This window comes from Motacilla alba, chromosome 1 (genome assembly GCF_015832195.1).
Source record: "Motacilla alba alba isolate MOTALB_02 chromosome 1, Motacilla_alba_V1.0_pri, whole genome shotgun sequence".
In the NCBI taxonomy this organism is placed as follows: domain Eukaryota; kingdom Metazoa; phylum Chordata; class Aves; order Passeriformes; family Motacillidae; genus Motacilla; species Motacilla alba.
In genome coordinates this window covers 108,022,061-108,046,662 of record NC_052016.1, presented here as the reverse complement: position 1 = coordinate 108,046,662, position 24,602 = coordinate 108,022,061, and the positions used below count along the sequence as shown (strand labels likewise).

The following is a 24,602-nucleotide window of genomic DNA, read 5'->3' as shown; positions in this document are numbered from 1 at the left end:
TACCCAAACAACAAGGTACTTTGAAAAACTAAAAAGCCATAGGCAGAGGTCACTGGCAGAGACAGTAATCAAACTCCCCTTTCAGCTCTTTTAGCCTCAAGAAGCAGTAGCACCGCTGACTACACGAGCATTGATCTGTTCTTCATGCTTCCTTCCAGAAACTCTTACAAAATCCTAGCCCCAAAGCTCAAGAGACTTCCATTTCTCATTCCCACACTGCCAGCACTGCTCCCCTTCCAGAATGCCCCAGCAGCTCAGGGCACAGGCAGCCGGGCTGCACCCAAAAGTGCCCAGCTGCAGACCTTCCACTTCCATGAGCTCATGGTGAGCTCCTGAGTGAGGGCTTTCAGAGGAGTCTGGAAAACCCCTCCTTTGGGAGATGTGATGACAAAGGCTTCGAGCTGGCTCATTTTGCTCTAAAAAACTGGCAATTGAGTCAGGTTTCCCATGACTTTTGGGACAAACCCTTTAAAATGCAGGAGGGGTAACCAGCTTCCAAAATTACTGAAAGAAATAAAAGCAAAGGTAGCGACCCTAAACAGAGCTGAGACTTCAGTTTTGTGCAGCTGTGCTGAACTGTGATCAGCTGCACGACTGTCGTGTCTCTGGCTGCCCATGGGATCCACCGGCTGCCCTGCCAAAAGCCCACTGGAATAGTGGGTTCTCAAGGCCATGGCAAGGGGACAGGCAGGCTCCTGGAGCACCTGTCAGTACTTCCATGCAGAAGGCATTCCCAGGATATGCATCAGGGAAATATTCTCAGACCCCCCCTCAAAATACAGTGACCCAAATCCAACCAGTGATACATAGCAGAGCTGGCCAAAAAATACAGCAGTGAAGTTATCAGCTCCAGGTTTCTGGGCTGAACTTTGAAAGCCTGGCAGATGGATCAAAGCTGGATGGCCTCTCCCATGCAAGACTCTTCAACAGCAAGATTTTTCAACAAGACAAAACTCTAGTTGATCCCTCTGGATCTATTTGTTTTCAATGGGCCTTGGTTCCAGTAAAGAAATGGAATAAAGCCTTTCTTATATATTTTGCTCTAACATATGATTTATAACATCAGATTTTTTCACTCCAGCCAGTGCAATACAGGTGAGTGTTTAAACATTCAGTTCAGCAACACCTTTATGCTTGTTTTCATTATAGTTCTTCCCTACTCTTTAATTGCTTAAAACAACTCTAAGACCCAAACAACACAATATGCAAAAATAAATAATACATCACTTAAAAACACCATCTTGCAAAATCTTCCATAGCACTACAGAAAGATATAATTGTCCAGAATTAAACTTTAGCAACACCGTTTTAAAGATTCAGAAACTATTTAGAAAAGCTACTCTTTTTTTTTAACCAATGTGGTTACAAAATTAAATTAAATTTAAATTTAAATTAAATTTGTGGTTACAAAAATTAATTCTGTACATTAGAAAAGGAGACCAAAAGTCTTACAAAGCATTTTAAATTATGCCTTTTCCAAAACCCCAGAGGGAGCAAGTAATGAAGCTTGTTTTCCAAGTCTTCATGGCAGAGTGAAGATTTCTGCAGTTTAAAATTAATTGACATGTTATTAGGAGCATTGCACTCAATTGAAATTGGCATAATTCACTGACAAAGAGGTAAGTCAGGAGTGAAATTCTGTAAAAGGTTTTCTAACCACCAGGTCAGTGGCAATTTGTGTGGAACAGTTTAGGCTGGTTCACTCTGGAAAGGCAAAAGTCACTTAATGGTGCAGCCTATTTCTCAGCTATCAGAGATGCTGCGTGATCCATCACGCGTCACTGCCACAGCATTCCTGCTCAGCTTTCCTCTCCTATTCAATAAAGATAATGATAACCTGATTTGCACTTTCAGAAGACTGTCAAATATTGCTTTGGACTTCTAAGACATCAATAATTCTCCACACAGGGTATCTGTGCACCAAACCAAGGAACTCGCACGCTTGCACAGCTGAGGGGAGCACCCAATGGGAGAGGTTTGTGACAGGTATGCAAATCCCTGTTTCATTTCTCCATTCTTGGCACAACTTTCAACAAAAAATTTATGGCTCAAAATAGCAAATTAATAAGGGAGAAATTAAAACATTGTGCAGAGAAAAGACTGCTGATTTATTCGATTCTGAAGAGATGGGGAAAATGGAGAGAGATCTGTGACCAATGCTGCATGCTGATTTCAGCTCTCCAAAGGCACTAATGATCACTGCAGGAAATGTAATATGATCTGCAAAGCAAGAAACAAAGGTCCAATCATATCTTTGTGATTTTATAAGGATATGAGTATAGTTCTTTGTGATCTAGGTCTCATTTGACACAGAATTCAAAAAACTCTGTAAATTCTGTATCAAATGAGACCTGAATCACAAAGAACTATACTGAAATCTATTTCGGATTGACACAAAGTACATCAGCCAGCACTTCTTTAACCCGGCAAGAAATCCTTCTACAATCAAATGGGACAATTCACAAATGGAGCATAACCCAAAACCAGGACAATAAGTCTGCATTTGCCATCAGAAGACAGTTCTGTGCTTGTCTTCTCTTGTGCTGCATATTCAGCATTTACAATCTGCTCTAAATAACTACTCTATTAAGCAATTCTTTTGCATTGGCCCATCATTCAAGAAAAAGCAGCTCAGCAGAGATGCACTGGGAGAGAGCAGCCGTGTACCAGTTCCACTCACGGCTGTTGCTGGAACACCTTCCCCAGCTCTCAGCACAGCTGCGTATGCAAGAGGAGCTCACAAGGTATTTGAAATGCAAAATTATTCAGTTTCTCATTTCTTTGGTCATAATGCAACAATTGACATTATGCTTATTTTAATGCACCTCCATAATTGAGGAGAAAGCACAGCAGGCAAAGCATTTAAGAATATTAGCTGTAAGGCTTTTATGACTTTCACAGGACTTTCTAACATTAATCTAGAAAAACAAAAGGACATCTGTACACATTACTACATACAAGAATAAAAAATTATCTGCAAAAGCTTGTCACATGCAGCTTTTCTAAATATCTGCTCATTTTTAGCATTACTTTGCTTCAGTATTGAAAATTAAGCCTATGCACTAGGACAGTGAATGAACTAGTTAGCAATCATTTTTCCTTTCAATTGCCATATTTTCTTTCTTGTTCTTTAATACTGGGAAGTTTTATATTTAGGCAGTAGTCTCCAGGCAAATTATTGCTTAAAGTAAATGAAAAGTAAATACCAGAACCCAAGCCTGTGTTGCACAACAATTCTTAAAGGCAGCAGCCTCTCTTCCTTCTCCTAGCCCTCTGCCCTATACTTTGCACAATTTCAGCACTAGATGAAAGAGTCCTGCAGCGCAAATAGTTTATCATGCAATTTAACCCCACAACATATTCACAAAAGGAGCCAAAGTACAGCAGCTTAAAAGAAAGAAAAAACAAACTGCAGAAGATTTTAATAAAATTATATTTCACTAAGCAAGTAGTCATTGAATAACTGAGCTAGAAATTCTTTTCTTCTAAATTTCTCTCTCAAATTCACATTAAACCACTAGGAAAGCTCAAGGGTTGAAAACCCCTGAATTTCTTAACTGCTATGCTGTTTAAAGCCTAACTGAGAACAAGCAGAAGTACTTAACAAATATATACTCTTTCCCCTATTTTCCTTGACTAAACCATTTAAACTCTTCAGAGTGCAGGAACTGCTTAAGCTTTTAATTCCCTTAGTGCTTTTGCACAGGAATCTGTTGGCTTAGTAGACTTACAACAACCACTTTGTTAGGCATGAGAAGCAAGATAACAAGGGCAGTCCTATTCTCAACACTGCCCTTCACTCTGGTCCCACCTAACAAATACTGCTCTACCTCCCCAGCTGCTGCTCAGCAAGACTGGCACAGAAAGTGCTGTCAGTTTGGGATATCTCAAGTTTTATTTTATTCCCAATTCTTATTGAGAAATAAAATTTCAGATATTCCTATTACTGACAACTTACTGAAAGCAAGTTTAAATGGAAGAGGAAAATATTTAAACACAACAGAAAACACATTATTGCCACATTTCTTCACTTGTCATTTTTCAACTACGGCTTAGTTTTATTTTGCTGATGAAACCGGGTCAACAATCAGAAAGCAGGAGTGGTTTTTCCCTGTGTAAATACTTAAAATAGATACAGATTACATTTCATCGTTGGTTTTGAGGCTAGGCTGACAGGGAGAGAAGGGCTGGTGCAAGATACTGGGAATTTCTGGGGGGAGAGGGAGGTGTTCTAAGTTGCTGGGGCTTGCACAGGGGCAGGGGGAAAATGCCAGTTTTACATCTACTCTCCTGGTGACCCATCCACCAAGAAAACAACAAAGCACCTCCACTGATGATCTGCTTCTCACCACAGTTGTGGGCTCACTGCTGACGAGCACGAATGGGAGTTTTCTCTTTCTACAATTCCTTACCTATACTAACTTTCTAAGTTGCTCTACAGCAGCTGTACTGAGGACTTTCAATCCCTAAAAAAATTGTTTCAAGCAGAAAAAAACCAAATTATTTACCCACAAGCACATTTTCTCTAGAAACAAATCAGTGCATATATATCTAGCAAATACTATCTGAAAGACTCTCAGATTTTATAAAAAACATGAAACATTAAGATAAAATTACTTTTAAAATAACCTGTGGTACAACAGTAGTTCTCAATTAAAACAACTTGCCTACTCTTAACTAACAACAAGAAATTAAAAGCAGCACTGTCCATTATACATTTTTAAAAAATGCAAACTTCCTAATTCTCAGAAAAATTTCCGGTGAATTCTTAAAATATTTTGGGAAAAAATTAAAAAATAAAAGCCTTTTCTCAACATGTATGGCAGATACACTGCATTTACTCACTAGGATTTCAAAACCCTGTTTGTGATTAATGTCACAAATAATTCTGACTCTCAGCACTGTACCTACCTTACTGGTACAAAGAGGGTGTTTAATACTGACACATCAAATACAGCTTTGAGGAATTTTATGCCTACAGATTGAGGTGATCTTGAGGTACATGCAAAACCAGGATGATTTTAACTCTGACAAAAACAAACTAGGCTATCTTTTTCTCTCAAATAAACCCTAAGAACTACACAAACTGACTGATAATCTGCATGTTCCTATGCAAACAATTACAAAAAAACTGTCAATTGCAAATGTCACAATGCATTAAGCAGGAAAAAGCATTCAAAATGCCACATAAATAATACAGTTAGTAACACCAATTAAAAAAAATATTTTTGAGAAAGATAACCTTATTCTTAAAATAGCCATGCCCTTTTAGAATTTTATTTGCTTACCTGCATGTTTCATCCTTCCAGATTCAGAAATACAGAAAACCTTTTGTTCACAAAGAACAAGTCATGCAAAAATGACTCAATTACACTACAGTTTATAATAGAATTTATTTGTATTCAGTACCTTTCTTTTTAATGTCACAATATTTGGGCACCAAATCCAGGATCTTATTGTTTTAAATCCCTCAGAACTGCTTTTAGAATAATAATTCCCACAACACTGAAAATCTTTGGCACTATACTTTAATGTCAAAAGGAATTAATTCAAACTGAAAGAATACAAAATGTTTTGTCCTTTTAAACAAGACCTTTTTATGAGGTATATAATTGTACTTATTGCACATCAACAGTACAAATTTACCTCAGATTGCATAAGAATACCAGATTTATTTTTTCCCTTCTTGCTAAAAAAGCTGGAGGCACTTCCACAGAGTATTAACTTTAAAAACCTTGACACTCCCCAGAGGAAACTAATTTTCTACAAAAACTTTAGGAAGGATTCACCTTGGATTCCTGAGCAAGACATTTATAGTCCATTTGGGTCCCAACCTACAACACAGCCCACAGATGAGGGTGCAGCATATGGAAACCCAACACATTCAACAAGTCCACACCAGATGAAACTTTGAGAATAGGCGGAACAAAATGGAAGGTAACAAAAAATCAACTCTAGAGTTTAACATCTCCTAAGTCTCCTTATTAGCATTCTGCAATGAAATTGTTTGCATAGTAATTGCTGATCTTCTGTAAATCTTGACAGACATATGAGATGGCAATCATCCAACTTATTTTGGTCCCAAGAGCTTCATATATGACTTTTTTTAAAAGAAATTAATAAGAAACATTTCCAGCTCAACAAGGAATTACTGCAAATTCATTCCCTTCCTGAGGGATGATTTCTGGGGGCTTTGTGTGGGTTTTAATCTTAATTTTGGGGTTGTTTGTTCAGTTTGGTGCCAGTATTTCCAGCTGAGGGCTCTTTGAACACTGGGTGCTGTTATGAAGCTTTTCTTTTTTGGTCCACAACTAATGCTGGTTTCAGGGACAAGAAGTGTACATGATCACACAAGGAAGCCACTAACAGTAGTATGTTTTTAAAAATAGAACTTAAGGGAAAGAGCACAGACACAGGTGAACACACCATACAACACAATCCACCATTTCAACACATGTGTATACACTCCAACCCTGACTTGCTGGAAACTAACATGCTTTTATGAACTTCAAAATCTTCATGAACTCTTTATGAATTAGCCCACTGGGGCAATGGGAGTTTTGGGGCAGGCAACGACCCCAGACACAATTCAGTGATGGACAGTAAAGATCCTGCAGTTGGTTGATGCATTTTGACTGTCCTGAGGACCGTGATCAGTGGTTCTGATCAGCAGAATGGTCAGTACAGCCCCATCCACAGGGAGGACCTCTCCTGGCACTGCAGCTCCCCAGGGCCTTTGAAAACATACCAGTGTGCCTCAGGCACAAGGGACTCCCCACTCAGAACCCTGAGAAAAGCCACAGTGTAATTCCCACTCCCCTGAAGAATCACTCCCATACGGGCTTTATTCTTACATCCGATGTGACCATTTGCTCTGTTTTCTGTCTGACTAGCAAATGCTACCTCAGGATTCTTGATGAAAAACTTTTTCTGCTTGCACTTTCCCAAGACATCCTGCAGAAATGTCCAAATGTAAATGTCGGTTTGCAGCACTAAACTAAACAGAGGCCTTGAAAAAGGAGAGGAATAATCTGCTCTTTACACCAGATACAAACAACATCAGGCTTAAAAACAACCTTGAACCCAAAGATAAGGCAGCAGTAGAGTCCATTACCTATAAAAGTTGTAGAGTTCGCACCAAGGATTAACAAATTGCTCAATACATGGCAATGGGATTTTGCTATGGGCAGGAAAGGCTATTTAGGGATGGTCCAAGGTCCTTTCCTCGCTTGTAGATTATTCAGCCTCCTGTAAAGATGTGGCTGATGTTATCACACCATACAATACTCTCTCCAACACTTTTCAGAACTCATAAGCTTTGGTGTCCATTTGGTTTGAAAGAAGAGCAGAAGTGTCAAGAAAAGCATTTCCCAGACCATGATTTTCACAGGTCTTACCAGTACTGCTGATGCAGCTCAGCCCCTCCTCTGTGCTGACACAGCCATCAGGTGTCACAAGCTGTTTCTGAACCAGTTCATGTTTCTGCTACCACTGGCCCATGAAAAGCGCTATGCTGTGCTCATGCTGCCACTTGCCTTTTTCCTACGAAAAGGCAGTGTGGAAGGCCAGGAGCAAGAGATGGCAACCCAGGGGCAACTTAGGACACAAGTCCTAAGACCTAAAAGACAAGACTGTGTCCACTGGTCCCCACCTCAGCAGCCATTTCAAGAAAAAAATACAGAAAGATCACGGAGTTTCAATGACACCTAATATCTACAAAAACCTCAGACGTGCTTTTACTGATTATCATTTGTTTTATTCCCCATCATACTTTGAAAAGTGAAAATTACAAAGTCCACTCTCACTGGGCAGCCTCTCTTACTAATGACCAAACCCTCTTGCTTCTGAACACTAAAGGGATCCTTGACCACTCCAGATACACGGGTCTTCCTCCCTACCAGCTTCTTGCTCCAAAAGCAGTGGAGTCAGTAATGAAGTGAAGAGCAGAGGAATATCCAGACCCAGCTGAGCAGGGCTACAGGGATGAAGGTGTGCATTGCCCATCGCTTGTATCCTCCTTCTCAGAGGAAGCTTAGTCCTGGCATTTTCAGAACATGCACAAACATCTCTCTAGACTGGGGAAGCTGGGTAAACACAAGCATACATCCTCCGGAATTATTCTGCATTCCAAATAGTCTTTCAAACAAACCACGTCACAAGCACTTTATACAGCTCAAGATCTAAAAACACATTTACAAAGTCAAAAGGTACATAGTCAAGGTAAGTTTGGCTCATAAATAGATAACCTTACATAATTTTTCCCAGGATTTAGCATCAGCAAAATCCTGCCATTAAATGAATGGTGGAGTTTGTTATTTTTAAATTCCACTGAGCACAGTTGTGCTGGTTTTATACAAAAAAGTACTTTTCTGCAATGTTTATACTTAAACATTTCTAGAACAAAAATTTAAAAGTAAGGCAAATGTTCCTTCCAAGTAAAGAAAAGCAGACAGCAGAGGAATAGTAAGAAATTAAGGAAAGTCTATTACTCATTTTTACTCATAATAAAAACCACTGGATTTTTTTAAGATAAATAAATTTGTAAGTACTTTCAGAAGGTTCCAAAATCCTCTTAATTAAGGATGAAATAGATATGGAGATAATTAATGAGATAGATATATCACAAGAGAAATGTCTTGTAATAAGACAATCTTGCTGCAGAAGAGACTTAAGCAAGCAGAAGAATTTCCTGCACACCGGCACAACTAGGGCAGGTCTCTCACCACAGGCAGTGAAACCTACAGTGAAACTAATGCCAAATGATCTAGACTTCTTAGACACAGCTGAAGAAATTAATGCCTCCTCACACAAAGGACTGAGGAGTGAGCAAATGGCAATGATGTTGGGTATTTAATTTAGAAGTAGCCATCAACTGCAATATGCTGAGCTGGCCTCACTGTGTGTGAGGGGCTCATTTCCTTGTTGTGCCAAGGATAATCTACCTGTTCACCTGTTCATCTCAATCCTCAATATGAGACATCACTTGGGGTCACTGGGAACCTAGGCCTAAGTACAATTAAAAAAAAAATAAAAAAGGTGGGGGGGAGGAGTGGGGAAAGGAACAAAAGGAACAGACATTCTCTCATTCTCTCCAGCTCCCAGGCAGATGGCAGTCACAAAGGCTGGAAACACTGGGAGAAAGAACTGGCACAAAAGGAACAAGAATAGTGCTGGGGCACATTGTCTTCAGCTTCATGGGGAGTTAGAGGGCATTTATAGGACAGAAAGCTCCCAAAGCCCTGCAGCGATCAAATGGGGGTGCAGGTGCAGGTCACCCTGCAAAGCACTCCGTGGGCAAGGTGTGCCTGCAAACAGAACTCCTGGCAAGCCCTCAGGGGACAACATTAAACCTCTCAGTGGCTGTTGCCTATTACATAGAAGAATATAAGAGAATCCATCTCCACCAATGTCCAAGCACTTGCATTTTTCTTAATGCCAGAAAACTAAGAAAACCAAGGAGGTGATAGGATTCAGCTCTAGTTTCAAGGAAATCTTCTCCAAGTAATGCATATTAGCAAGGCATACAATTGAAAAAAAGCCCTAAGTAAAGCTGACAAAAAGAACAAGAACACATCCCTTCCGTTTCTCATCCCTCTATTTATTTATTTCCTGGCAGATGCAGAGAAGCGCTGAACCAGCAGCTCTCTTGGCTGGTGGAAGTCGCCAGCTGGAAGCTAGGGGAACAAAGAGCAGTGCAGGTGGAGCCTTGTGGGAAGAGACGGAGAGCAAAGAGGGGCACAAAAATAGCGACACAGAGCAGATAGGGAGACACTCGCCTGTCCCTTTTGCTCTTCTCTACCCACTACTACAGTGGGTTTTAAAATGCTATTTTACAGCCATTTTAACCTCAAGCCCACAACACTCTTTAGAATCATAAAATGTAGGTTGGAAAAGGCCCAAATGGAGTTCAACTGTTAATCCAGCACTGCTCCAGCGATGGTCACTTGCATTCCCTGGGCAGCCTACATCGGTCAAGGAGTTGTCGTCGAGCAGCAGAACCAATAAACCCCAACTTTCTCTAGACCCTTGTCTTGAGGTGACATTCCTATAGGGATTCTTTAATGTTAAACATGGGCTGATTTCTTTATGGAAACGTTCCTCTCAGCAGCAAAATTATTAGGCTTTTCTTTCACCAGATGACTTAGTCTTCCATATAAGTCTTAATTACATTACTCTTCAAAGTCTCTTCATTTTCTTGAAATTTTGTTGAAATAGTTAACAAATTCAGAAGTTATTACAGAGCTGAATTAACAGCATCATTGCACAAGCCTCACCTCTTTCGAAAATCAGACCAAAGAAACCTCAGCCCATGACATAGGAAATTGACACATTTTAGATTACAGTAAGAAAGGTGAAGTAGAATAAGTAGTAATAAAGGAGACCTTTTTTTTTTTTTCTGAAAGCACCCAGCTATGTAGGAAATGGCAAAACCTTTCAGGAATATAGGTTTGTGGTTAGTCATATAGTGATAACAAACAGACCATTAGTTGATAGGTCAATGCCAGCAGGAGATAAAATCTTGAATTGAATAAAGAACAGGGTGGCATGTTAAGCCAGCCCCTAATGTGAAACCAGATGAAGGATGCCTTTCCTGCAGCATACATTACACACTCAGAAACTCAAAGGTGTCTTCAGCCATTTGACCATTTAATGGTTAATGAGACTGATGAGTGTTCACACAAGGATATAAATAGCCTTCATATTCTCCTTGCGACCTTGGTAATAAACGAGCTACTGCTGCTACAGAGGGATAAACTGAATGCTCTATTGCAAATAAGTAATTCTAGCATTGTGCTTGCAGCAGTTCTAGATAGACCACAAGAAAAGAGGAACTCAGCAGAGAACAAGACCATCATTAAAAGAACTGCCATAAAATTCTAACAGAACAGAAACATCAGCAGCAGAACAAAATAAACATTTTATATTACATAGTACTGAAAAGCCATTTGAGGTTAAACATTTTTAGGTGTTAAGTTTGGGAAGTGGTCCACTGTGGCAATGTGTATTAGCTTATGACTCAAACATACCTTTCCTCAGAACTATACAACTCCATTGTGCTCTTTCATCACAAAACTATAGCCCTGGCCATCTTGGAGCAATGGCGAAATGTTTTTGAAATAGCTTAATGTTCTTCTACAAAGGAAAATTTCTGTACAATTTTTCTTGCAAGACATGTCGTCTTGAAAATGTCATCAGGAAGCAAAGAAGAATTTTAGGTATTTAAAGCTGGCCCAAATAATTTCACTTCCAAATGAAGTTTTTCTCTATGACCTAAACTACTCAGTGAGACAGTTCTGTGAAAACTGCTGAAATGCTTTTATGGGCCAATGCCAATTTGACCATAGGATGGTCCTGCAACTCTCAATTTAGAGCCCTAAATATTACCAGAATTCTCCACAGGCATGGGAATCAGGAACACATAAAGCTCATCCACTTTCTTAAATGTATTTCACAGCTACAGCTCTTGACACATCACTCCTCCTTCTTTTCATTAAAATGAAACACATTTTAATGAAAATTTAAATGAAACACCTATGTTTTGAAACTTAACTTGACCAACTTACTAGAAGGACTATAAAAGTATTACAGTGCTCAACTATTAATTAAATGGTCATTAATATTTGCACTTACATATTGCCAAACAATTTAAACTATAAAAATTAAACTATGTAGAAAGGAAAAAAAAAAAGAAAAAATATTCACAAATGTCTCTTTTACTTTTGCCCTTATGGAAGTTTCCCTCACTCACAGATGTTTACTTTTAGGTCCCTCCTTCAGTACCTGAACAGAAGACCTTAATTCCATTTCCAGAGTAATCTCTTTTGTTGCAGGGCTTCAATTCAGTAGTTATACTGAAACAAAGTGCCTTGCTAGACTTAACTAAAGCTTTACCTCTTGCACACTTCCTCTGCAATCAAATATATGCATAGTAAGTAATGCAATCTAAAACCAGCTAATGAGTATTTCCTATGGAAAAATACTCCTTTGGAGAATATACTCAAGGACAGTCCTGATTTAGACTAGATCAAATAAAAGATATAATTACTATAATACAGCTGTGGGTGGAGGAGGGGGAGGAGAGAGGGAGAAATAAAATAAGGCACTGATAACTTGATGTAAATAACACTAAGAATTCTTTTCCTGCTGACATCAGTACTGCCCAATGCTGCTCTTTCTTTTTCTGAAACATGTGCTCTGGCCAGTGAACCTGGGACCTGTCAGGCTCTGAGGTAGCAGGTGCTGTAACATCGTAAACCCCAGGCTCCCCATGCTGGCTCCTAACTCTCACAACACTCAGAATAAGTTTTGACAGACATGACTTCACAGCTGTATTATTTCAGAGGTATACTGTATCTCTGGAATGACAATATGGTGCTGTTTTTAGTCCATGGTTAAACGAGGGTAGCAGCAGGGTCCAATACAATGGCAAAAATCTCCCAAGCATACTACTTGTTACAGGAGTACATCTCCATCATACATCAGGCACAGAAAACAAAGTTGAGGCTCTCTTCATTTCTAAGCCTGGCAGCACCTAGTGAAAAACTCAACCTAAAAACTGGCTAAGATTTTGGCCCCAAAACTGGGGTTGTTTTGGGGAATTTTGAGGGGTTGTTTATTTGTTTTGGGTCTGGTTATTCTCTTGCTGTTGCCAGGCTTTCCAAGAGATTACCCCAAGACTCTGTAGGAAGCTTCAGATCTCAGCAGAGTTTTAAACCTTGTGTTATCTCTCTTTAAAGGTTACTGGGTTCTAGCCTGTTTCATCTTCCTTCTGCAGCAGACATTTATATTTATAACCTGTTCATCACCATGATACCTGAAGCATCTAATAAACACTAGAAACAAGCAGCTTCCTGGACCCTGCCTTTTATTACTCAACAACAGAGAGCATCTGTTATCAAAATAACTGGGTTTTATTTATTTTTGCCTTCTGATCTCCTCCCAAACCAGAGAAGACCCAATAAACACTGGCCACCAGGATGACTCCTTCAGGCTCCTTCAACCTCTTTCACATCCACTGCTTGTAATGACATTCACTGCTGTCCTGCTTCTACTCATCTCCCTCAGCCTCAGATAAGGTCTTTGTTTATCCACTCTTAAAAGGGAAGACTCGTTTCAGCCTATCTATTCTTTATGCTTCCAACCAGCACCACAAGGGTTCTCCTGCAAGTACCAGAAGCACAAAAAGCTGCTGGGAGGCATGAACTTCACAGGTACCAAACCCAGAAAGGAACCCGACCAGTAACTCTGATATCAGCCCACCATGACCTGTAGAAATGTACTACCTACTTTGGAATAGGTTTGTTTCTCCTTCTCATGCTTCTTGAAAAGGGTATTACTGTATATTAGGACCAAAGGAAAATTTGTTTCCATTAATACTGAAGTCAGAGCTTACAGAAGAGACAGCCTGAACGCAGGGGACACATCCACGTAGCTAAATAGGAGAACACTTCTAGCAGCTACAATTATCTAGGTCTTCCAAAACCTTCAGCAAGAATAGAGAAAAAGTTCATTCTTCAGAGGTTTAAACATTTGTTTCTTGCTTATCAGAATGGGTTAGGGACAATTCTGCATGGCAGATCTGACAGCTGGTGTCTCCCTCATTCTGAAAGCTGCGGCATTTAAAGTTGCAAAAACCACTGGAGTTAACATCCAGGAAGTAGCAAAAAAAATGTGAGAAATCCTCCCCAGCTAGATGGTAGCCACCAGATCCAGTCATCTTGAACCTGACTAAATGAAAATACTGCAACATCTTGAATCTCTTCCTGGAAAAAAAAACAAAACCAAAAAAAACCAAAAAAACCAAAAAAACAAAACAAACAAAACAAACCAACTCCAATGAACTGGATTCCAATAAACCTTTCAAATTTCTACCAGGAAATTAAATGGGCTCTTTCCAGGTCACCTCAACACAAAGGTACCACAGAGTCCCATGGAAGCTGTTGTTTTGATGTTTCACACCTTTGTGGTTCCTCAGCAGGTGACATCTCTGAGGCACCACAGTGTCCCTTCTGAACAGGCTGCCTGGCCACCACCACCACTTCTATCTGTAAGGGCAGAATTGGTGTAAGAAACAGAAAGGAACTAGAGATGATGCACATGAACAGCCTCTTTCCCAAAATTCATGCGTTTAAGTTGTCACAATGCTTCAACAACCAAGCAGATCAAAACAAAGTGTTTTGATTTAATTTAACAAATTACAAGTTTTTAAACATTTCCAAAGCAACTTCTTTTGCAAACATCATTAAATTTGCCCTAGAAGACAGGAAAAAAGTCTGGCATTTCCCAAAAAAATGCAGTTCTGGGTTTTGTTCTGCTTTCAGACAAAATGAGACTTAACTAATACAGAGGTATACAGAAATTCTGTGACACATGATGCCTGTTTGCCACAAACAAATCTCTTACAGACATATCTCCCACTCCTTTTTTTTTTCCAAATGAGCTTCTTTCTTCCATAGTTACTGTTATGTGATTTTTTTGGACTGGCTACCCCAATAAAACCTTGATGCTTCCTGTACCCCTCCTGTTTTATCATATTTGGCATGTTTCCCGAGTTCACTTCCCCAGGGCTTACAACTACAGCAGGTCCTCTTAAAGGCAATGCAGCAAACACACAACACATTATCTTCTACAGTTGTGCAGTTATCTTAATAGTTATTAAAATCCTTCTTCAGTTGACAGTTATGGACTATTTTTATAAGACTGAAGAGCTGTTCTTAACTGAAGGTGTATCCTTGTAGCTAATTCCACTGCATGTGGTGTATGCTGAAGACACTTCCTGCCCTTCCTTGATCTTGTATCGCCTTTACCTCTAGTTAGAATCAGCACATCTTTTGGAAAAGCAGGTTAATTTTTTTTCTCTTGCACATCACTAAACAAACCACTAAAATTATCACTATTTCACCCAACATGCTTGCACCTTACGTGCAGAAATGCATCCTTCTGTCAGTGAGAATCTACTTGTTTGTGTCCAAACCAAGGGTTTGTCCTCAATTCAGCAAAAGAGCACAGGATTTCAAAACAGCAACACTAGAGTCAAAGACTACACTGTCTCGAGTGCCTGTGCATAGTATATATCATTTTCTACCACAATTTGTATTTGCAATTCTATCTGTACCCAGTAAAGAAAAAGCAGGCTACGGCTTATAAAATATACAGATGTTCTGATAAAGACAGCAGTTATTCAGAGGAGGGAAAGCAAAAAATAAAAAAAAATTAAATACATACAGAATCACACAACTGAGTTTTGGCTTCCCTCCCCTTTTATTCTTATTTTTGGCATTTGGGATCTCAAAGTACTTCACCTTTTACTGCTCCACTGCTGTTACTGTTCACAACAAAATAATTCTGTTTGTTAGCCCACAGCAGTCACCCTGTTTTGCAAATGATTAGACACATTGTTTTGTTCTGAATACCATCATCTTGGCTTCCATAGGACATCATTGTGTAAATTATGCCAGAAGTAAATAATGCATGAAATGTGAAATGTTGCCTATGCCAAAGCTGATCTAATGTTTCTTGGTGTGGAAAGAGACTTTAAGAAAGGATTTAAAAAAAAAAGGTAAATTCATTTGAAAGGCTCAAGCCAAAAAACCACTTGAAATTTATAATCATAATAATAAAGTAATGCTACAGACATTTGCTATCGGAAGTAGAATTCAGCTTCATGACTCATATCAGAGTGAGCAAGCAGACACCATGGACCATGTTCAGACAGTTTGAATTCAAGCTCAGCCAAGTGTTTCCCATTAGCTGACACTAAACTTTCAGTGCCACCAAGCCAGTGGGAATTATGAAGCCCAAATCCAGCACTTTATTATGGCTTGGCCCAAAGGAGCATGCCCCCACCACTTCCTGACAGTGAAGGGGACCAACCCAGTCCTGCATATTCAGACTGGAGGACTACACAGGTGCAGGGGCTGAAATACTAGAACCAGTATTGCAGATTTTTTGGATGGGGGAAAGACTGCAGGGCAGAAAAAAAATCCTACAGACATAAAAAGTAAAGCAGAAGAAAACACTGAAGATGTGCTCTGGTAGTCAAGCTATCAAAAGTTACTCAAGACCCCCCTTTTTTTTCCAGGTTTCACAGTGCTGAACATGGGGCACTCCTGTAGCTCTGCTCAGCAATGTGTGCTCATTGTAAAGGCCTGCATGGCTCAGGCACAAGAGATGATGGAACAGGCAGCTGCTGTGTAACCTCAGAGTGGTTCTAAGCAGCCTGCTCCAGACCAGAGAGTGCCCAGAGCACAGAGAAGCATCTTCAACACCTCTCTGCAAATGTTCCACCCAGCTGAAACGACTGGCAGCAGCAGGTGTCTGAACTTCAGCGCTTGCAGGGCAGATTTTTGGGGAAAAAAAGCTACTTAAAACATTATTTAAGTCCAAAGAGGTAAGACCTTAATTTCATAATTATCTAGATAAAGACCTGTCTTGTAAGTTGGTCATTAGTAAAACAAGACTCTCAGATTTAAAAAAAAAAAAACAAAAAACTACTGTAACAGTTTTGTTCTTACCACAAAGTAATAATTTAAAATATAATTGAGCAACCACATCACCTAATAAACATCTTAATTCTTATTTTATAATAAGAATTAATTTAATTATTTATTAATTACTTTATAATAAGAATTAACTTAATTATTAATTATAATAAGAAATTTGCTCCATTATAATTGTTAGTAAGAGACACACCTACTTGTGTGGGTATGTATGACATATGCAAAGTTAAATTCAGCTGAAAACTGGAATTCATTTAAAAATACAGTCTTCATCTGCTAAAAAAACAAAAGCTACACATTTCTCATATATACAAAGATTTGGAACTTTATAAACACGTTTTGCCTTTTAAACACTTTGACAAATGAAGTAAATATAATTTGTAGTTAATGATTTAGTTGATTATTTCTGGTCACTAGGGCCTACCAGGTCACAGAACTAATGGATCTCATCCCACCACAACCTTCTGCCTCGTCATCACATCTAAAAGGCAGGAATAAAAAAATAAAAATGAAATTTAAAAAATAATGATAAACAAAAAAAAGTTATTCCCAAGAGAGTTCTCAGTTTTATGCAGGGTCAACCAATAATGCTGCTGAATACAATGAATAAAGAAAATATTCCCTCTGTTCAGGAAGAGGGGATTACTACTTGTCCACAGTTGATCTTCTACTCCAGCAACCTTTTCTAGTTAATTATCCACTAACTCAGCTGTTAAAACTGTTTGACTGTCTCAAAAGTTGAACTAGCACATATGGCTCATTAATGTTGTGTTTTACCATACCGTTGGTATGTTTAGATGTAGATACATCAAAGAATCTTGCTTTACAAATATTATATCAGAGGTATTTCTCAAATTACAATATTTTAAATTCAAATAGGTCATTTATCCTGATTCCTTGCTCAAGAAATGCTTGTTCCACCTTTCATGAATCTATTTCGGCTAAGTTTTTCAGCTCAGCTACATTCATGTTTTCAGACTGTATACCATCCCTCTCACAGGGAGTGTTTGAGCCACATTCAGCCACTGAAGTGAATTGTGTTCAACATCTCCTTTGCAAAACAGACTGTGGCATCATCATCAATCTGTGTACAAACATCACAATACTGACAGCAGATTGCTGTAGGTATACACAAGTCTAGAAGAGGCTATACTCAACTACAAGAGGTTATACTCAAGAGGTTGGGTGAACTCCACTGCACTTATGTAAGTACCATGACAAAACCACTTACTGAAAACATAAAAATGAAAACCATTCTTCATTGTCCCCACTTCATACTGCAGCAACCCCTCGTGAAGAAAGTTAACTCTTTTTCATCCCAGTGGATCTTCTTCCCTCATCCCTTTTGTACTATTTGAAATCACTGGCACAGCAAAGCATCATTTTCTTGGTAAATTCAATAATTAATTGACACTTGGCAGTTATGAGGGTTAATTACTGAAGGCTGCAGGCCCTGACCAGACTAATTCTGAGCATCCCACTGGATGTCTGTGACAAGCAGGTCTAAGAGTCTGTTTCACAGTGTGATTTGAAACACACTTGGAAGGAATGGCTTCTACAAATCATCTACATCAACACTGAGGCACTCAAAACTACTAATCTTGTAAGCCGCGACTATGAAGTGATAGTTTACATCATAAAAATAGTTTCAAGATGTATTAAGATCACCATTTTATATTTTTGAATGGAACACATCAGTAAGATAGCTCCAGGTGAAGTTTTACCTTTTACTTTGTTACAATTTAGAAATTTTCTTAGTAACAATACTGCTGTAGCTTTTACATCTGGGTTTTCATCTGGGTTTTTCATTTTCCTACATACATAAACACAAGTTTGCTTGAGATTCAGAGAAAGGCAACAACAACTGAGGTGACTGTGGTCAGAAGTACTGACACTGAAATGTCAGTTTTCCTTTCCTCCTCTTGCTGCACTGCTTACATGATGATGTACCATGCTTTTGCTTCTTCCTGACTCAAAGATGTCAGTAAGATGCAACTTCTCTCTACCACTACTTTTTGATGGATCAGCTGTTCACTCAGCAAAATCACACGGCCAGCACAAACATAATGCCGTGTTCTGTCAACAGCTGCAACAGAGTGAACTTTATTTTTGTAAAGTAACATTGAGTCCAGACTTTCTTCACTCAAACAGCTTGCATTGTAGCTGCCACAGTTCTTTTTCCTTTCTGCCCTGTTCGAAGCAGACTGTTAGTTCCACCTCGGCTATCATGCAGGTAATAATTGATACTTACGGAATTAAGAAAAACAAACTTCAGAAAGCCAATGCTTTCTGGCATTTTGCCAAAAGAATATCAACTTAACCAATTTTTTTTTAGTCTATTCACACTTCTGCTTTTTGAACATAACACAGTTAAAGTGTAGAGTTGTAGCTATAGAGACAAGGCACAATAAACACAAGTTAACTCACGAAGTCTGTGGAAGAAAAGCACGACCGTTTGTCTGTGTTCCCTATTCACAGTGCTGGAAGGAGAGTCCCAGCTAAAAAATGCAGTGCCTGTACAGCTCCAGCATCACACAATTAGTACTTGTCATCCTCGGAGCTCAAAATAACACAGTGTGTTCGTTTGCAGAGGAAAGAATGCATTTTCTTAAGAAAATTGGATCTCTGTACTGTTAGTGCCAAGTCCACAAATAAGATTAAGGTTTAAAAAAGTGAGAATTAAAGATACTGTCAGACAACCAAGTGAGAATTAAATAAGTTAGAAACTAACAAAAATAAATATGCATTTTAGTGTAAATCCTGAGTCCAATTCTGCTCCTCAGTTTCTTAAGACAAAATATTCATAGACAATAGTAATGCCAACAGACAGCAAAACTAGCACAAGGTACCTCTCCTTTGCTGATCAGAGGGCAGTGACTCTGTAAAGCATTATTTTATCCACGATGCCTGCAGACATCAGCCCATTGTCAGCTGGCACCCACAACAGACACACTTGGGGTCCCAGACCCAAGCAACAGAGGCTGTATGGACTTGCTGGTGGCCAGCTTCAAAACAGGGTCACAAATCAACCGCCCCAAATGAGACAGGGCAAACCAGGCACTGTCAGCACCTGGCACAGCTGCCAGTGTGGAGTACTGACATCCCAGGGCGCTCAGGGAGCATAATCCAACAGATCTTGCAAGGAATAGGCCCAAACTCCCAGAGAGTTTGCCCACATGGCCACACAAACCTGTTTTAGTCATCCACTGATGACCAACAGTGGTGCCTCCTGCCTTCCTCCCACACCTCTGCCTGCTGTTTTCCCTTCTTAGAAGGTTACTGATATTGATCTATGTAACAAAACATGATGCAGGATCACTGATGTTTTTGTGGGCCCAGTGAGTCCAAAACATTTACTTTTTTCAAAGTTTATTTTTTTCTTTGTACAAATTCAGCTCTTTTCCCCTTTGTTAGGAGCATAAAGCATAGAGAACACCATTTTCAACCTCATCAACACATATGCATACATATAAATCCAGCAGATGCTGTTGAATTTCTTCTAATTCTGACAGTCTGCATAAATGCCTGGTGCATGACCAGTCTGCTCCTTCTCCTTCAACATAAATACTGTAAAAAATAAAAACAACCCAGGACAGACCTTTCAGGCAAGTAATTACAGACATTTTGCAGAGTTACTTTAAATGCCCCTGGTAAAAGATCTGCCATTGGCTTTGTTCAAGTCTAAATACAATCTTAATAGCTCTGTCTTTAACCAAACAATATGTCTAGCCAAAGACTTTCAGTACACTGGGGAGGTATGATTATACGGTCCACAAAACCCACGCTGTTCTGTCCCTGTCATGCCCTTGTCTGTCCTACGAAGTGTCTGAAATTTTTAATTTTAGTGCTAACTGCAACCTTTTTTTCCAGAACTGAAATAACTCTTGCTGAGTTCATTATTCAGTCCTGTCTGTAAGGAAAGCAAAATCAGTACAAGCTCTGCTGAACCCTACTGCCCAGCAGAATTGCTGGTTTTAATGAGTCTGGGTGTAATGAATCTGTGTTCAATCACTTCATTCTTAGCAAGACCCAGGACTCTCGGGTGAACGCCATCTGCTCCGACTGACCCGCCTGCTCTTGGACTTTTTCCATTTATTCCAGCATTTCCTTTTCTGCCACATGCTCTGGCATTCCCTACCTGCTCTCTGTCACCTAGCCTATTTCATCCATGTAACTTCTCAGACTAAATCAACTAACCTTTACACCAAACCACACCCTTGCCTGTTTGCTGTCTGACAGCACCCACCACTGCTTTTCCCCTAGGAACTGACATCCCAAACAGCACTACTCCATCCAGGATGCACCCACTGATTTATGTCTTAACAGCAAACCCTCCATTGCAGGTGAGGAAGTGGAGAGAGATTTCCTGTGATGCTTGTGAGCATCATCCTGATGAGCAATAAATCAAAGAGTATAAGGAAAAGCTCCTTCTTTCTCAAAGATTTATCCCACTTATTCCACAAGTACAACTGAAGACAGCAGCACAGGTTTGATGTCAGTTCTGGAAACATCCTGATTTGTAAAACCACTCCTCAGTGAATGCCTTGAGAATAAAAAGCTGCAAATTGTACATTGCTTACAAAACCATCCTTAACCGTCTCTCGCTATAGCCCATGCAAGGCCAGAGAATTGTGTTAAGTACCTTCTGCACTGTGCTGGCTCTGCTTAGCAGAAATCCAGAACTGGTTTCCAAACCAAATCTCCCCATTTCTGACATAAATAAACTCGGCATGACTATTTCTCAGTTGGTCAGTAGGGATGCTGCCTGTATACAAAGCACTAAAAGTGACAGATGGGGATTTTAAAAAGCATTAAAAAAACCCCAAAAATGTTCCTATTCAAAAATTATTTCAAAGAAAGCATGTTAACCCAAATGAGCTGTCTTGACCTAAAATAGCTGTTCCCTGTACTAGCAGAAAATGTATACCAGGAATCTCTATGTATTGCTCCCCTAACTGTTAGAATGGTAGGATTTTTAAATGTGAAAATATTAAATTGCATTTTTGGAATACAGTAAGACAAAACATCAGAAAAATATCTTAAATATCATTGTGGGATTTTCCCTATTAAAAAAAAAATCCCCATTTGCAATTTCTTCTTTTTAACTCATTTTATTAATTCATTTTTCCTGAAGTCTCAGTAAATGTAAGAATACCTGACAGGGGTGGGTTCTGAGGACAGGCACACCAGCAGTAGAGCAGAATGCCACTGTGATTAGCGCCCTATAAACAAGAGGGTGAGGGAAGGAAGGAAAAAAAAAAACAGACCCAGATCCCACAGGCCTTATTATCTGAATATTCCTGAAGCAAATTACAGGCTTCTTTGCCAGTAACGTTCTCACCGCAGCATAAATATACCTGGAAATAATCTGAAATAGTTTTAAAAACCCCAGCATGTCAAAACCAACCAACAAACAAATGCAAAAACAACCCCCCCAAAAAAACCCCAAAATTAATACCTCACCATTTCCAGGCTTAAATCACAAATTAGTACCAAAACGACCCTGAAAACAAACTATGATAATAACATAATGAAAAATTTCACTTAAATGATAGGGTAAGAAACTACATAGCTAAAATATGAGGTTTTTTCCATACTTGTTTGAAAAATTAAGTGGCTATTTAGATGAGCCTTTTTATTTGAAATCAAATGTCCTGTTTTTCCTCTTTGCAAAAAGAGGGAAGAGGAAAAACACTCCTAGTGCCGGATCTATGCGGAATCTCTACTTTCACTACTCCATTCACCTGCAAGACCAAGGTCACACTGTGGCTCCATACAAGGCAGTAATACAGCACTGAGTAAGATTTTTGTTTAACTGATCTGGTAAAGAGCACAAACAGGAAGAAAAATATCCTTGAAATACCACAAATTTCATTCAGAATCCCCTGTGTGATACAAATTAAGAGATGATCTTCCAGCTATCAGGACAGCAGTAGAGCTCACTACCTTTGGGCAGTGCCTAGGATTTCATCGTACCTTTTTCCTGCTTGGTCAGTAAAAGCTATTGAAGAACAAAATTCCTGGAAATAAAAGTTACATTAATAAGTAAATAAACAAGCAATCGGGAATATCGTATCTCTGTTCAGGAAGTATTAGGCAACTACAGTGTGCTAATTAAATTACTAATCCGCAGGTGGAGAAGACCCAAGTCCGGTTCCTCCCCGTTCCTGGAAACTGGCTGGCACAAGCTTTCCCCCACCCCGGACAAGCTTTTCCTCAAAAAGCAGGAGGGCTCCGCCCCACAGCCCCTGCTGGGGACCACGTCTGGGGCTCTGCTGCTCTGAGGGGGAAGACCCTCGCACTTCGCACCTTCCATTCGCGCTCAAGAACTGACATAAAACATCATTCTACCCGCGCATTTTTTTTTTCCCCACTGAAACAACATTTAGGGAAAAAAACTCAGAGGTAAACCACGAATTTAACACATGGCACGTCCTTTCATACAACCGCTTTTATGACTTTCGGGGCCCTTTTGAGAAAGGCGACGGCACTACCGACCAGACAGGGAGAGCCCGCCCAGAGCCCGCGGGTGCGCAGCCCGGCACAGGGCGGCACAGGGGGCACGGGCGACCCCCTCAGAACCCCTCAGCACCGCGGAGCGCTGCGCGCCGGCACTGCCAGCGCCTGTCTGGAGAAGGCGAGCGGGCAGGGAGCAGCCCCAGCATCGCCGCTGCGGGGCGGGACCGGCCCCGCTCCGCTCTGCCCCGCCGCCGACAGCGCTGCGCCTCGTCCCGGCCCCGCGGGCAGCGCAGGGGCACCGGCCCGCCCGCAGCCCCCAACTTCCCGGCAGAGGCAGCGCCAGCCCCTCCCCCGAAGGGCTGCGGGAGCGGGTCCCGTCCCGCAGCTCCCGAACCGCCCGCGCCCCGCAGCTCCGGGGGGAGCCGGACCGGACAGCCTCGGACCCACCTGGTGCAGCGTGTCCGGGGGCAGCTGGGAGGCCCGGAACAGCTCGCCCACGCTGCTCCCCCCGGCGGCCGCCTCTGGGGGCGGGCAGCACCGCGAGAAGAGCTCGGAGTAGCGCTGCTGCTCGGTCTCGCTCAGGGACAGCAGCAGACCCCCGGTGCCGCCGGCGGCGGCGGCAGCAGCGGGGCCGGAGCCCCCCGCCGGCCCCTGCTCCATGGCGGGGCGGCGCAGGCACAGCCGCTCGGCCGGGCAGCGGGTGCCGCGCCGCCGGGGAGCGGGGGGACGGCCGGGGGGACGGGAGGTGTGGCGGGGGCCGGGGGCGGTGCCGCGCTGCGGCGGCGAAGGTGCAGTCCCCGCCCGGTGAGCGCCGCGCCGGCTCCGCAGTGCCCCGGCCGCCGCCGCCGGCCCCGCCTCTGCCCTCCCCGCGGCCCCTCCGGCTGCCCGCCTGCGCTGCCGGGCCTCCCGCTCCTGCCCCGCTGCCGGACGGCGCTCAGCAGCACGCGGGCTTCTCCCCAGATCGTAGAATCACGGAATGGCTTGGATGGGAAGGGACCTTAAAGAGCGTCTCGTTCCCACCTCCCTGCCATGGGCAGGGACACCCGCTAGACCAGGCTGCTCAGTGCCCCATCCAGCCTGGCCTTGAGCGCTGCCAGGGACGGGGCATCCCTCGCCAGCAGCGTTTTCAAAGTACCACCTGCTGCTGAACGTGCCACGTGCGCACCACAGAAAAGAAATGTCTTCGTTCGATACCCTGCAGTGAGTCCTAATCGATTAGCCATGAGGGCTTGAGAGAGAAGCATCTCACCGTGTTCTCTCTATAGTCTTTGCTTTAACGTGAGGGGCTTTTTGCCCCTTGTTCATGGAGACGAGATTGCTCTTCATTACTCCTTTGTCACCAGTGGCACTGTAAATGTTCCCTTTACTGGTCGAGCAACGCCTCAAAAGGCAGGTCACTACCGAGGTGGGAGGGCTGGGGACATCTCAGCCAGAAGGTTGGTTGTGTGTCTAATACTGTTTTTTGCAGCCTTTCTTCCCAGCAGTTCTTTAGGGAATTTCAAGGAATAAGCTAATCACAGATATTTACAAGGTGATCCTTGTAAATATCCGTGACTCACAGAGGAGTCAACAAGTTCTCTTCACAGCAGCTTTGGTGCATAGACGTGGCCTGGCCCAGGAGAAATCAGACTACCTCCTGTTTGT

The 24,602-nt window shown here is 41.4% G+C and overlaps 1 protein-coding gene across 2 annotated transcripts in view; it reads right to left on the bottom strand.

Moving 5' to 3' along the window:
* Positions 1 to 23,732, bottom strand: part of REPS2 (RALBP1 associated Eps domain containing 2) — a 96,681-nt gene extending 72,949 nt beyond the window's left edge. The window contains exon 1 of one of the 2 annotated variants that reach the window (XM_038151384.1): positions 23,406 to 23,732. In XM_038151384.1, coding sequence (XP_038007312.1) covers positions 23,406 to 23,618 — 213 coding nt within the window. In that variant the 5' untranslated portion in view covers positions 23,619 to 23,732. The remainder of the gene's footprint in view (positions 1 to 23,405) is intronic. The other variant, XM_038151310.1, reaches the window with a different exon arrangement.
* Between the last annotated feature and the right edge of the window lie 870 nt (positions 23,733 to 24,602).